This window comes from Pseudophryne corroboree, chromosome 6 (genome assembly GCF_028390025.1).
Source record: "Pseudophryne corroboree isolate aPseCor3 chromosome 6, aPseCor3.hap2, whole genome shotgun sequence".
Lineage (NCBI taxonomy): Eukaryota > Metazoa > Chordata > Amphibia > Anura > Myobatrachidae > Pseudophryne > Pseudophryne corroboree.
In genome coordinates, this window is record NC_086449.1 from 573,003,627 (window position 1) to 573,016,239 (window position 12,613).

General features: G+C 48.3%; 1 protein-coding gene across 1 annotated transcript in view; it reads right to left on the bottom strand.

The window, feature by feature from the left end:
• Positions 1-471: 471 nt before the first annotated feature.
• Positions 472-12,613, bottom strand: part of TXNDC17 (thioredoxin domain containing 17) — a 57,777-nt gene continuing 45,635 nt past the window's right edge. Inside the window, exon 4 of the mRNA XM_063927848.1 lies at positions 472-1,613. Within this exon, the coding sequence (XP_063783918.1) occupies positions 1,545-1,613 (69 nt within the window). The 3' untranslated portion in view covers positions 472-1,544. The remainder of the gene's footprint in view (positions 1,614-12,613) is intronic.

Here is a 12,613-nt window from a genome sequence, read left to right on the forward strand (position 1 = left end):
TCAGATAAAATGAATATAAAAGTAGAATAAGGCTGTGCTATATTTAAATTTAACAACACTAGCCGATTTCAAATGAATACATTTTAAAATTAGCAATTTAATAAAAATAACGAATGCATACATAAAACATATAACATGAATTCATGTACAAATTTAAGAAAGGTATATTTTACCCCGGGTAATGGGTCAGGAGGTATATAGTTGAGTCAATAAAGGAATCCGTTCCAAAAAGTGCCCTTTTGAAAAATATAGTGCAGTGCAGCTGGAGACTCTTGGAAGTGAGCAGAGTCCGATCAATAATGTAATATCCAACGTAGATTTTTTTTTTTTTTAACTTTGAAAAAGCTGCAAGCTATACGCAGCGAAACACATCAGGTGCTATTGATTGGGTCAGGACGCTTTAGCTACTTGGATCCGAACCAGCCCTTGGCAATCATCCAACAAATAACAAGTGGCGCTAGACAACCAGAGTATAATAAAACATTTATTTTCTAAAATGCATGTAGAAATTACAACAACCTCCCGGGGGTAATATATCTTAAAACATCACAATGTCTGAACAAACACTAAATAGGTCCAATAAGTAACATATAATTAGTATATCATAACACCTGGAAGTTGAACAGCCTTTTATGGATTGTATATGTGCACACTGATATTGCTAATTGATGAAACGAAAGTCACTAGCACCTGTATTCTAATAGCCAGTTGCAAAAAACATAAGTTTTAGACTACTCTCACAATAGGGATTCACAGAAGCCCCTGCAGATTTATATATTTCCATGGTTACAATAAAACAAATAAATTTATTGTGCCGATATTAGATTTATTAAAATTTAAAATATAGAAAAAGGAGCTTCACTGTCCCCGTTCATCTATTTCTAACATTTTCCCACAAGTATTTTCTCCCACCTCTCCCAATGGTAGATGTATGGAACACAAGTAAACTAATGCTGAATAGAATACAGAAAATGATTCACTGCTTTACATGGGGAATGTATGATTGTCACATTCAATAAAGCAATAAGGAGAACAACTTCTTGCTGGAAATTATATTTGCATTAACTTCTGACTGATATTTTCAGAGGTGGTGGTAGAAGTAAAGCCACATGGCCCAGGGTGGAGTATAGCCCGGCAATGTTAGGTCACCTGCCTGAGGAGCCATGCACTGCTCTCCTGCTGCACAGTGAAGCACAAAAGGGTAAGTGGTTCAAGAACTGGGCCAGTCTTCAGATGTTGGTCCAGGGCTCAGCTCAGATTCTATTTATGCCAATATGTTTCCCACCAGAATACACAGCCATTTTGTAGCAATGGTGAGTGAGCTGAGATCTTATTAATAGGACATAAAGTAAATGGCTACTCACTGTAATCTATAAAAAAGGTAAAGACAAAGGAAGAGGGATTCATTCATGATTTATATACCTCAAACATGAGCGGTTTTAGGAACAACCAGAGATCTAGTTGAGTTTCTTTACCCTCCACCAGGCAAGCAAATAATTAGCTAAATCATTGTATACATTGTCATTACAACAGTTGCTTTACGTTTAATCTTCTGAAAACAACATCTGGACCAGATCTGTTTTTAAGCATTCCGCCTCTGTCAGCTTCTGCGGCTGTAAGATAAAAATGCATTTCAGATGACAGGATTTGTAATAGCGTTACAGCACAATACAAGTTGACTTCAGAGAAACAGAATTAACCATGGTAAGTCTACCACAACTCTTGTTTTTGTGTCGTGGGAAAAAGTAACAGAAAATCATGGAAATTTTCCTATTTGAATACATTAGAAATACGAGAACCATGATTAAAAAACAAAACAAAAAAGGAAACCACCTCCCTCTTCATGGTGCAGCAGCACATGCCTCAATAGAGATAACGAGTTTTATGGTAAGAACTTACCATTGTTAAAACTCTTTCTGCGAGGTACACTGGGCTCCACAAGGATGGACAATGGGGTGTAGAGTAGGATCTTGATCCGAGGCACCAACAGGCTCAAAGCTTTGACTGTTCCCAGAATGCATAGCGCCGCCTCCTCTATAACCCCGCCTCCCTGCACAGGAGCTCAGTTTTTAGTTAACCAGCCCAATGCAGTAGCAGGAAAAGAGACGACAACGGTTAGTAGCCACATACACCACACTCTCACGACAAGAGAAGTGTCAGCGGCTAATGCCATACCAACCCGAAGAAGCTAAGTGCGTCAGGGTGGGCGCCTTGTGGAGCCCAGTGTACCTCGCAGAAAGAGTTTTAACAACGGTAAGTTCTTACCATAAAACTCATTTTCTGCTGCGGGGTACACTGGGCTCCACAAGGATTGGACCATGGGGATGTCCTAAAGCAGTTCCTTATGGGAGGGGACGCACTGTAGAGGGCACAAGAACCCGGCGTCCAAAGGAAGCATCCTGGGGAGCGACAGTATCGAAGGCATAGAACCTTATGAACGTGTTCCCGGAGGACAACGTAGCCGCCTTGCACAATTGGTCAAGGGTCGCACCACATTGGACCGCCCAAGAAGGTCCAACAGACAGAGTAGAATGGGCCGTAATGTGAGCAGGAGCTGACAGACCAGCTTTCACATAAGCATGTGCAATCACCATTCTAATCCACCTGGCCAGGGTCTGCTTGTGAGCAGGCCAGCCACGTTTGTGAAATCCAAACAAAACAAAGAGAATCAGATTTTCGAATAGAAGCAGTTCTCTTCACATAGATACGGAGAGCCCGTACCACATCCAAAGACCGCTCTTTGGGAGACAAATCAGGAGAGACAAAGGCCGGAACCACAATCTCCTGATTAAGGTGGAACGAGGACACCACCTTCGGTAAATAACCGGGACGAGTCCGAAGTACCACCCGGTCACGGTGAAAAATCAGATATGGGGAACTACAGGAAAGGGCCCCCAAATCCGACACTCTTCTAGCAGAGGCAATAGCCAGCAAGAACACCACCTTAAGGGAAAGCCACTTAAGATCAGCTGAACCAAGGGGTTTAAACGGAGGCTCCTGCAACGCCTCCAAAACCACCGACAAGTCCCAAGGAGCCACAGGCGGGACATAGGGTGTGTTGCGTATCCAACCTCCCTGAGTGAAAGTATGATCATCAGGTAAAGTCGCAATTTTTCTCTGAAACCACACCGACAAGGCAGAAATATGAACCTTGAGGGGAGGCCAGACGCAGGCCTAAATCCAGGCCCTGCTGCAGAAAAGCCAAAAGTTTGGCTGTACTAAACTTGGAAGAGTCATAATTGTTAGATGCGCACCAAACAAAGTAGGAATGCCAGACCCTATGTTAAATCCGGGCAGAAGCCGGTTTCCGGGCCCGCAACATAGTTTTAATGACCTCTTCAGAAAAACCCTTAGCCCTCAAGACGGAAGCTTCAAGAGCCACGCCATCAAAGACAGCCGGGCTAGGTCCTGGTAGACACAGGGGCCCTGAACAAGGAGGTCTGGGCGTTGTGGAAGTAGAATTGGATGCTCTGACGATAGGCCCTGAAGGTCTGAGAACCAGTGCCGTCTGGGCCACGCTGGAGCTATGAGAAGCAGATTTCCTTTTTCTTGCTTGAACTTCCGAATTACCCTGGGCAGGAGTGACACCGGAGGGAACACGTACGGCAGCCGAAACCTCCACGGCACCACCAGCGCATCCACGAATGCTGCTTGAGGATCCATTGTCCTTGCTCCGAAGACCAGAACCTTGTGATTGTGTCGAGACGCCATCAAATCTACATCTGGAAGACCCCACTTTTCCACTAGGAGTTGAAAAACTTCTGGATTGAGGCCCCATTTGCCGGCATGCACGTCCTGACGACTGAGAAAGTCCGCTTCCAATTCAGGACTCCCGGAATGAATATTGCCGATATGGCCGGTAGATGGCGTTCCGCCCAGTGTAGAATCCGTGAGACTTGCTTCATTGCCAAACTGCTTCGAGTGCCGCCTTGATGATTTTTGCAAGCCACTGTGGTGGCGTTGTCCGACTGTACCTTAACAGGACGGTTCTGAATGAAATGCTGGGCCAGGTTCAATGCATTGAAGACCGCCCGCAATTCCAGAACATTGATCGAGAGGAGAGATTCCTCCTTGGTCCACCGACCCTGAAGGGAGTGTTGCTACAGCACCGCGCCCCAACCTCTTAGACTGGAATCTGTCGTCAACAGGACTCCGTTGGATATCCAGAAGGGACGGCCCCCTGCACAATTGTTGGTCCTGGAGCCACCAGAGCAGCGACAGACGGACCTCCGGAGTCAATGAGATCATTTGAGACCTGATCCGGTGAGGCAGGCTGTCCCACTTGGCTAGAATCAGCCTCTGGAGGGGGCGAGAATGGAATTGAGCATACTCCACCATGTCGAATGCAGACACCATGAGGCCCAGCACCTGCATCGCCGAATGTATCGACACTTGCGGACGAGAAAGGAAGCAACGAATCCTGTCCTGAAGCTTCAGGACCTTCTCCTGACACAAGAACAACCTCTGGTTGTGAGTGTCCAATAGCGCTCCCAGATGCACCATGCTCTGAGCAGGGATCAGGGAGGATTTCTTCCAGTTGATGAGCCACCCATGGGCTTGTAGAAACCGGACCGTCATATCCAGATTACGTAGGAGAAGTTCTGAGGAATTTGCCAGGATTAACAAGTCGTCCTGACCCCTTGACGGCGGAGTACCACCGTCATCACCGCCATTACTTTGGTGAAGACTCGCGGAGCTGCTGTTAAACCAAAAGGTAACGCCCGAAACTGGTAATGGAGGTTGCCAATAGCAAACCTCAGGTATTGCTGATGTGACGCTGCTATAGGAATATGCAGGTAAGCATCCTATATGTCCAGGGAGACCATGTAGTCCCCAGGTTCCAAGGCTAGAACTATAGAGCGAAGGGTTTCCATACGGAACTTGGAAACCTTCACAAACCTGTTCAATGCCTTGAGGTTGAGAATGGGCCGGGAGGACCCATTCGGTTTTGGGACTAGAAATAGCGGAGAATAGTACCCCTGGCCCCTCTGCGCAAGAGGCACCTGTACTACGACTCCTGTATCCAGGAGGGTCTGTACCACCGAATGCAGAGTGTTTGCCTTTGTCTGGTCCGACGGGACGTCTGTCTGGCAAAATCGATGAGGGGGTCGGTTTTTGAAGGCTATGGCGCAACCTCGAGTGACGACTTCCCGTACCCAGGCATCTGAAGTGGTTTTCAACCATTCCTGGGTATACCCTAGAAGCCGATCCCCAGGGGGAGTCCCGCCCCGTCATGTGGCAGGCTCATCGGCCTTGGAAGCTGGCTAACGGGCTGCCCAGGCTCTTTTTGGCTTCGGCTTACCAGGTTTGGAAGTGCGGGCCTGCTTGTTGTACGCCTGACTTTTTGCTTTACCTGAAGGACGAAAGAGGCGAAAGGACGTACCCTTAGCCTTCGACACAGAAGGAGCGATACTTGGCAGACAGGCAGTTTTGGCAGTAGCCAAGTCAGCCACTATCTTATTTAAGTCCTCCCCAAACAGAATATCTCCCTTGAAAGGGAGTACCTCCAGGGTTTTTCTAGAGTCTAGATCCACAGACCAGGATCTCAGCCACAATATCCGGCGAGCCAGGACTGACGTAGTAGAGGCCTTGGCTGCTAGGATACCGGCATCAGAAGCCGCCTCTTTAATATAGCGAGAAGCTGTGACAATATATGACAAGCATTGTCTAGCATGGTCAGAGGAGATTTCAGCTTCTAACTCCAAGGCCCATGCTTCAATAGCCTCTGCAGCCCATGTAGCTGCAATAATAAGATTTTACTTACCGATAAATCTATTTCTCGGAGTCCGTAGTGGATGCTGGGGTTCCTGAAAGGACCATGGGGAATAGCGGCTCCGCAGGAGACAGGGCACAAAAAGTAAAGCTTTTCCAGATCAGGTGGTGTGCACTGGCTCCTCCCTCTATGACCCTCCTCCAGACTCCAGTTAGGTACTGTGCCCGGACGAGCGTACACAATAAGGGAGGATTTTGAATCCCGGGTAAGACTCATACCAGCCACACCAATCACACCGTACAACCTGTGATCTAAACCCAGTTAACAGTATGATAGCAGCGGAGCCTCTGAAAGATGGCTTCCTTCAACAATAACCCGAATTAGTTAACAATAACTATGTACAATTATTGCAGATAATCCGCACTTGGGATGGGCGCCCAGCATCCACTACGGACTCCGAGAAATAGATTTATCGGTAAGTAAAATCTTATTTTCTCTATCGTCCTAGTGGATGCTGGGGTTCCTGAAAGGACCATGGGGATTATACCAAAGCTCCCAAACGGGCGGGAGAGTGCGGATGACTCTGCAGCACCGAATGAGAGAACTCCAGGTCCTCCTTAGCCAGAGTATCAAATTTGTAAAATTTTACAAACGTGTTCTCCCCTGACCACGTAGCTGCTCGGCAGAGTTGTAATGCCGAGACCCCTCGGGCAGCCGCCCAAGATGAGCCCACCTTCCTTGTGGAGTGGGCCTTTACAGATTTAGGCTGTGGCAGGCCTGCCACAGAATGTGCAAGTTGGATTGTGCTACAGATCCAACGAGCAATCGTCTGCTTAGACGCAGGAGCATCCATCTTGTTGGGTGCATACAATATAAACAACGAGTCAGATTTTCTGACTCCAGCTGTCCTTGCAATATATATTTTTAATGCTCTGACAACGTCCAGTAACTTGGAGTCCTCCAAGTCACTTGTAGCCGCAGGCACTACAATAGGCTGGTTCAGATGAAATGCTGACACCACCTTAGGGAGAAAATGCGGACGAGTCCGCAGTTCTGCCCTGTCCGAATGGAAAATCAGATATGGGCTTTTGTAAGATAAAGCTGCCAGTTCTGACACTCTCCTGGCCGAAGCCAGGGCTAGAAGCATGGTCACTTTCCATGTGAGATATTTCAAATCCACCTTTTTTAGTGGTTCAAACCAATGAGATTTTAGGAAGTCCAAAACCACATTGAGATCCCACGGTGCCACTGGAGGCACCACAGGAGGCTGTATATGCAGCACTCCCTTAACAAAGGTCTGGACTTCAGGGACTGAAGCCAATTCTTTTTGAAAGAAAATCGACAGGGCCGAAATTTGAACCTTAATAGATCCCAATTTGAGACCCATAGACAATCCTGATTGCAGGAAATGTAGGAATCGACCCAGTTGAAATTCCTCCGTCGGAGCACTCCGATCTTCGCACCACGCAACATATTTTCGCCAAATTCGGTGATAATGTTGCACGGTTACTTCCTTCCTTCCTTGCTTTAATCAAAGTAGGAATGACTTCTTCCGGCATGCCTTTTTCCTTTAGGATCCGGCGTTCAACCGCCATGCCGTCAAACGCAGCCGCGGTAAGTCTTGAAACAGACAGGGACCCTGCTGAAGCAAGTCCCTCCTTAGAGGTAGAGGCCACGGATCTTCCGTGATCATCTCTTGAAGTTCCGGGTACCAAGTCCTTCTTGGCCAATCCGGAACCACTAGTATCGTTCTCACGCCTCTTTGCCGTATAATTCTCAATACTTTTGGTATGAGAGGCAGAGGAGGAAACACATACACCGACTGGTACACCCAAGGCGTTACCAGCGCGTCCACAGCTATTGCCTGCGGATCTCTTGACCTGGCGCAATACCTGTCCAGTTTTTTGTTGAGGCGAGACGCCATCATGTCCACCATTGGTCTTTCCCAACGGGTTACCAGCATGTGGAAGACTTCTGGATGAAGTCCCCACTCTCCCGGGTGAAGATCGTGTCTGCTGAGGAAGTCTGCTTCCCAGTTGTCCACTCCCGGGATGAACACTGCTGACAGTGCTATCACATGATTCTCTGCCCAGCGAAGAATCCTTGCAGCTTCTGCCATTGCACTCCTGCTTCTTGTGCCGCCCTGTCTGTTCACATGGGCGACTGCCGTGATGTTGTCCGACTGGATCAACACCGGTTTTCCTTGAAGCAGAGGTTCTGCCTGGCTTAGAGCATTGTATATTGCTCTTAGTTCCAGAATGTTTATGTGAAGAGACGTTTCCAGGCTCGTCCATACTCCCTGGAAGTTTCTTCCTTGTGTGACTGCTCCCCAGCCTCTCAGGCTGGCGTCCGTGGTCACCAGGATCCAATCCTGTATGCCGAATCTGCGGCCCTCCAATAGATGAGGACTCTGCAACCACCACAGAAGAGACACCCTTGTCCTTGGAGACAGGGTTATCCGTAGGTGCATCTGAAGATGCGACCCTGACCATTTGTCCAACAGATCCCTTTAGAAAATTCTTGCGTGGAATCTGCCGAATGGAATTGCTTCGTAAGAAGCCACCATTTTTCCCAGGACTCTTGTGCATTGATGTACAGACACCTTTCCTGGTTTTAGGAGGTTCCTGACAAGCTCGGATAACTCCTTGGCTTTTTCCTCCGGGAGAAAAACCTTTTTCTGAAACGTGTCCAGAATCATCCCTAGGAACAGCAGACGAGTTGTCGGCATTAACTGGGATTTTGGAATATTCAGAATCCACCCGTGCTGTTTTAGCACTTCTTGAGACAGTGCTAATCCCATCTCTAGCTGTTCTCTGGACCTTGCCCTTATTAGGAGATCGTCCAAGTATGGGATAATTAATACGCCTTTTCTTCGAAGAAGAATCATCATCTCGGCCATTACCTTTGTAAAGACCCGAGGTGCCGTGGACAATCCGAACGGCAGCGTCTGAAACTGATAGTGACAGTTTTGTACAACGAACCTGAGGTACCCCTGGTGTGAGGGGTAAATTGGAACGTGGAGATACGCATCCTTGATGTCCAAGGATACCATAAAGTCCCCCTCTTCCAGGTTCGCTATCACTGCTCTGAGTGACTCCATCTTGAACTTGAACTTCTTTATGTACAGGTTCAAGGACTTCAGATTTAGAATAGGCCTTACCGAGCCATCCGGCTTCGGTACCACAAAAAGAGTGGAATAATACCCCTTCCCTTGTTGCAGAAGAGGTACCTTGACTATCACCTGCTGAGAGTACAGCTTGTGAATGGCTTCCAAAACCGTCTCCCTTTCGGAGGGGGACGTTGGTAAAGCAGACTTCAGGAAACGGCGAGGTGGATCTGTCTCTAATTCCAACCTGTACCCCTGAGATATTATCTGCAGGATCCAGGGATCTACTTGCGAGTGAGCCCACTGCGCGCTGTAATTTTTGAGACGACCCCCCACCGTCCCCGAGTCCGCTTGAGAAGCCCCAGCGTCATGCTGAGGCTTTTGTAGAAGCCGAGGAGGGCTTCTGATCCTGGGAAGGAGCTGCCTGTTGCTGTCTCTTCCCTCGACCTCTGCCTCGTGGCAGATATGAATAGCCCTTTGCTCTCTTATTTTTAAAGGAACGAAAGGGCTGCGGTTGAAAGGTCGGTGCCTTTTTCTGTTGGGGAGTGACTTGAGGTAGAAAGGTGGATTTCCCGGCTGTAGCCGTGGCCACCAAATCTGATAGACCGACTCCAAATAACTCCTCCCCTTTATACTGCAAAACTTCCATATGCCGTTTTGAATCCGCATCGCCTGTCCACTGTCGCGTCCATAAAGCTCTTCTGGCCGAAATGGACATAGCACTTACCCGTGATGCCAGTGTGCAGATATCCCTCTGTGCATCACGCATATAAAGAAATGCATCCTTTATTTGTTCTAACGACAGTAAAATATTGTCCCTGTCCAGGGTATCAATATTTTCAATCAGGGACTCTGACCAAACTACCCCAGCACTGCACATCCAGGCAGTCGCTATAGCTGGTCGTAGTATAACACCTGCATGTGTGTATATACTTTTTTGGATATTTTCCATCCTCCTATCTGATGGATCTTTAAGTGCGGCCGTCTCAGGAGAGGGTAACGCCACTTGTTTAGATAAGCGTGTTAGCGCCTTGTCCACCCTAGGAGGTGTTTCCCAGCGCTCCCTAACCTCTGGCGGGAAAGGGTATAATGCCAGTAATTTCTTTGAAATTATCAGCTTTTTATCAGGGGCAACCCACGCTTCATTACACACGTCATTTAGTTCTTCTGATTCAGGAAAAACTATAGGTAGTTTTTTCACACCCCACATAATACCCTGTTTAGTGGTACCTGTAGTATCAGCTAAATGTAACGCCTCCTTCATTGCCAAAATCATATAACGTGTGGCCCTACTGGAAAATACGGTTGATTCGTCACCGTCACCACTGGAGTCATCGCCTGTGTCTGGGTCTGTGTCGACCGACTGAGGCAAAGGGCGTTTCACAGCCCCTGACGGTGTTTGAGTCGCCTGGACAGGCACTAATTGATTGTCCGGCCGTCTCATGTCGTCAAACGACTGCTTTAGCGTGTTGACACTATCCCGTAGTTCCATAAATAAAGGCATCCATTCTCGTGTCGACTCCCTAGGGGGTGACATCCTCATATTTGGCAATTGCTCCGCCTCCACGCCAATATCGTCCTCATACATGTCGACACACACGTACCGACACACAGCAGACACACAGGGAATGCTCCTAACGAAGACAGGACCCACTAGCCCTTTGGGGAGACAGAGGGAGAGTTTGCCAGCACACACCAAAAGCGCTATATATATATATATCAGGGATAGCCTTATAATAAGTGCTCCCTTATAGCTGCTTTGTTATATCAAAATATCGCCATAAATTTGCCCCCCCTCTCTGTTTTACCCTGTTTCTGTAGTGCAGTGCAGGGGAGAGACTTGGGAGCCGTCCTGACCAGCGGAGCTGTGAGAGGAAATGGCGCCGTGTGCTGAGGAGATAGGCCCCGCCCCTTTTCTGGCGGGCTCGTCTCCCGCTATTTAGAGAAATCAGGCAGGGGTTAAATATCTCCATATAGCCTCTGGGGGCTATATGTGAGGTATTTTTAGCCTTTATATAGGTTACATTTGCCTCCCAGGGCGCCCCCCTCCCAGCGCCCTGCACCCTCAGTGACTGCCGTGTGAAGTGTGCTGAGAGGAAAATGGCGCACAGCTGCAGTGCTGTGCGCTACCTTTAGAAGACTGCAGGAGTCTTCAGCCGCCGATTCTGGACCTCTTCTGACTTCAGCATCTGCAAGGGGGCCGGCGGCGCGGCTCCGGTGACCATCCAGGCTGTACCTGTGATCGTCCCTCTGGAGCTTGATGTCCAGTAGCCAAGAAGCCAATCCATCCTGCACGCAGGTGAGTTGACTCCTTCTCCCCTCAGTCCCTCGCTGCAGTGATCCTGTTGCCAGCAGGAATCACTGTAAAATAAAAAACCTAGCTAAACTTTTTCTAAGCAGCTCTTTAGGAGAGCCACCTAGATTGCACCCTTCTCGGCCGGGCACAAAAATCTAACTGGAGTCTGGAGGAGGGTCATAGGGGGAGGAGCCAGTGCACACCACCTGATCTGGAAAAGCTTTACTTTTTGTGCCCTGTCTCCTGCGGAGCCGCTATTCCCCATGGTCCTTTCAGGAACCCCAGCATCCACTAGGACGATAGAGAAAGTGGGCCTTTGTGCAGCACCCGTGAGGGTGTAAATCGCTTTCAGACAATCCTCCACACGTTTATCCGGAGGCTCTTTTAGAGACGTGACGGTAGTGACAGGCAGAGCTGAGGAAACCACCATCCTAGCCACATGTGAGCCCACTGGAGGAGGCGTTTCCCAATTCTTAGACAGCTCTGGTGCGAGGGGATAGCGAGCCAGCATCTTCTTTTGAGGCACAAACTTCGTACCCGGGTTTTCCCAGGGTTCCTGATGTATATCCACTAGGTGATCAGAGTGAGGTAAAACTTGTTTAACCACCTTCTGACGCTTGAACCTATCAGGTTTCTTAGGAGGGACGGATGGCTCGGGATCATCTGTAATCTGTAGAATTAACTTAATAGCCTCCAAAAGGTCAGGAACATCCACATGTAAACTACCCTCCCCATCAGCCATATCCGAGTCAGAACCTGTGGGGTCAGTGTAAGTGCCGTCTTCATCAGACGAGGCGTCAGTGACAGCAGTGGATTGTGAGGAGACAAGCGCTCGCTTAGAGGACCCTTTGGACTTAGGCGAGCGATGGTCAGACTTTTTAGTAGTCAGGGACTGGTTCAACTTCTTCAATTGAGCAGATAAATCATCCGCCCACGGCGGATTAGCTGCAGGGACTAAATACGGTTGTACCGGCATTGGGGGTCCCATAGGGGGTGTTAGTTTATGAACTAGCGTATGCAGAAGCGTGGAAAAAGCGGCCCACGGTGGGTCATTATGTGCCTCCGTTGCCACAGTCCCACTGGGGGGCAAGGAGCCCCCAGAACCAGAGCCCACAGCTGCTGTATTCCCCTCATAGGGATCTGTGGCTTCAGCAACACCGGCAGTGTGTTCAGCCCCAGAACCGTTACTGCAAGTTATATCATGTCTGCTTCTGAGGGTATCAGGTAACACAGTACAATTGGCAGCAGCACAATACCTCTTACCCAAACCCCTGTGCAGTGTAGTCAGCACTAGCAGAGATAGGGGAGAGATATGGCGACTAAATCACAGAGAAAAATACGTAATAAAGTATATCTGTGTGAAAATCCTATATCAATATAAAACCTGACGCACCAAGCCCCCTCAGGTTATAGAATATAGGGATAGCAGGTGGAGTGAAAGACACGAAATGGACACCACTCAGCTATCTAATAAACACACAGATAGTAATAACCTCTG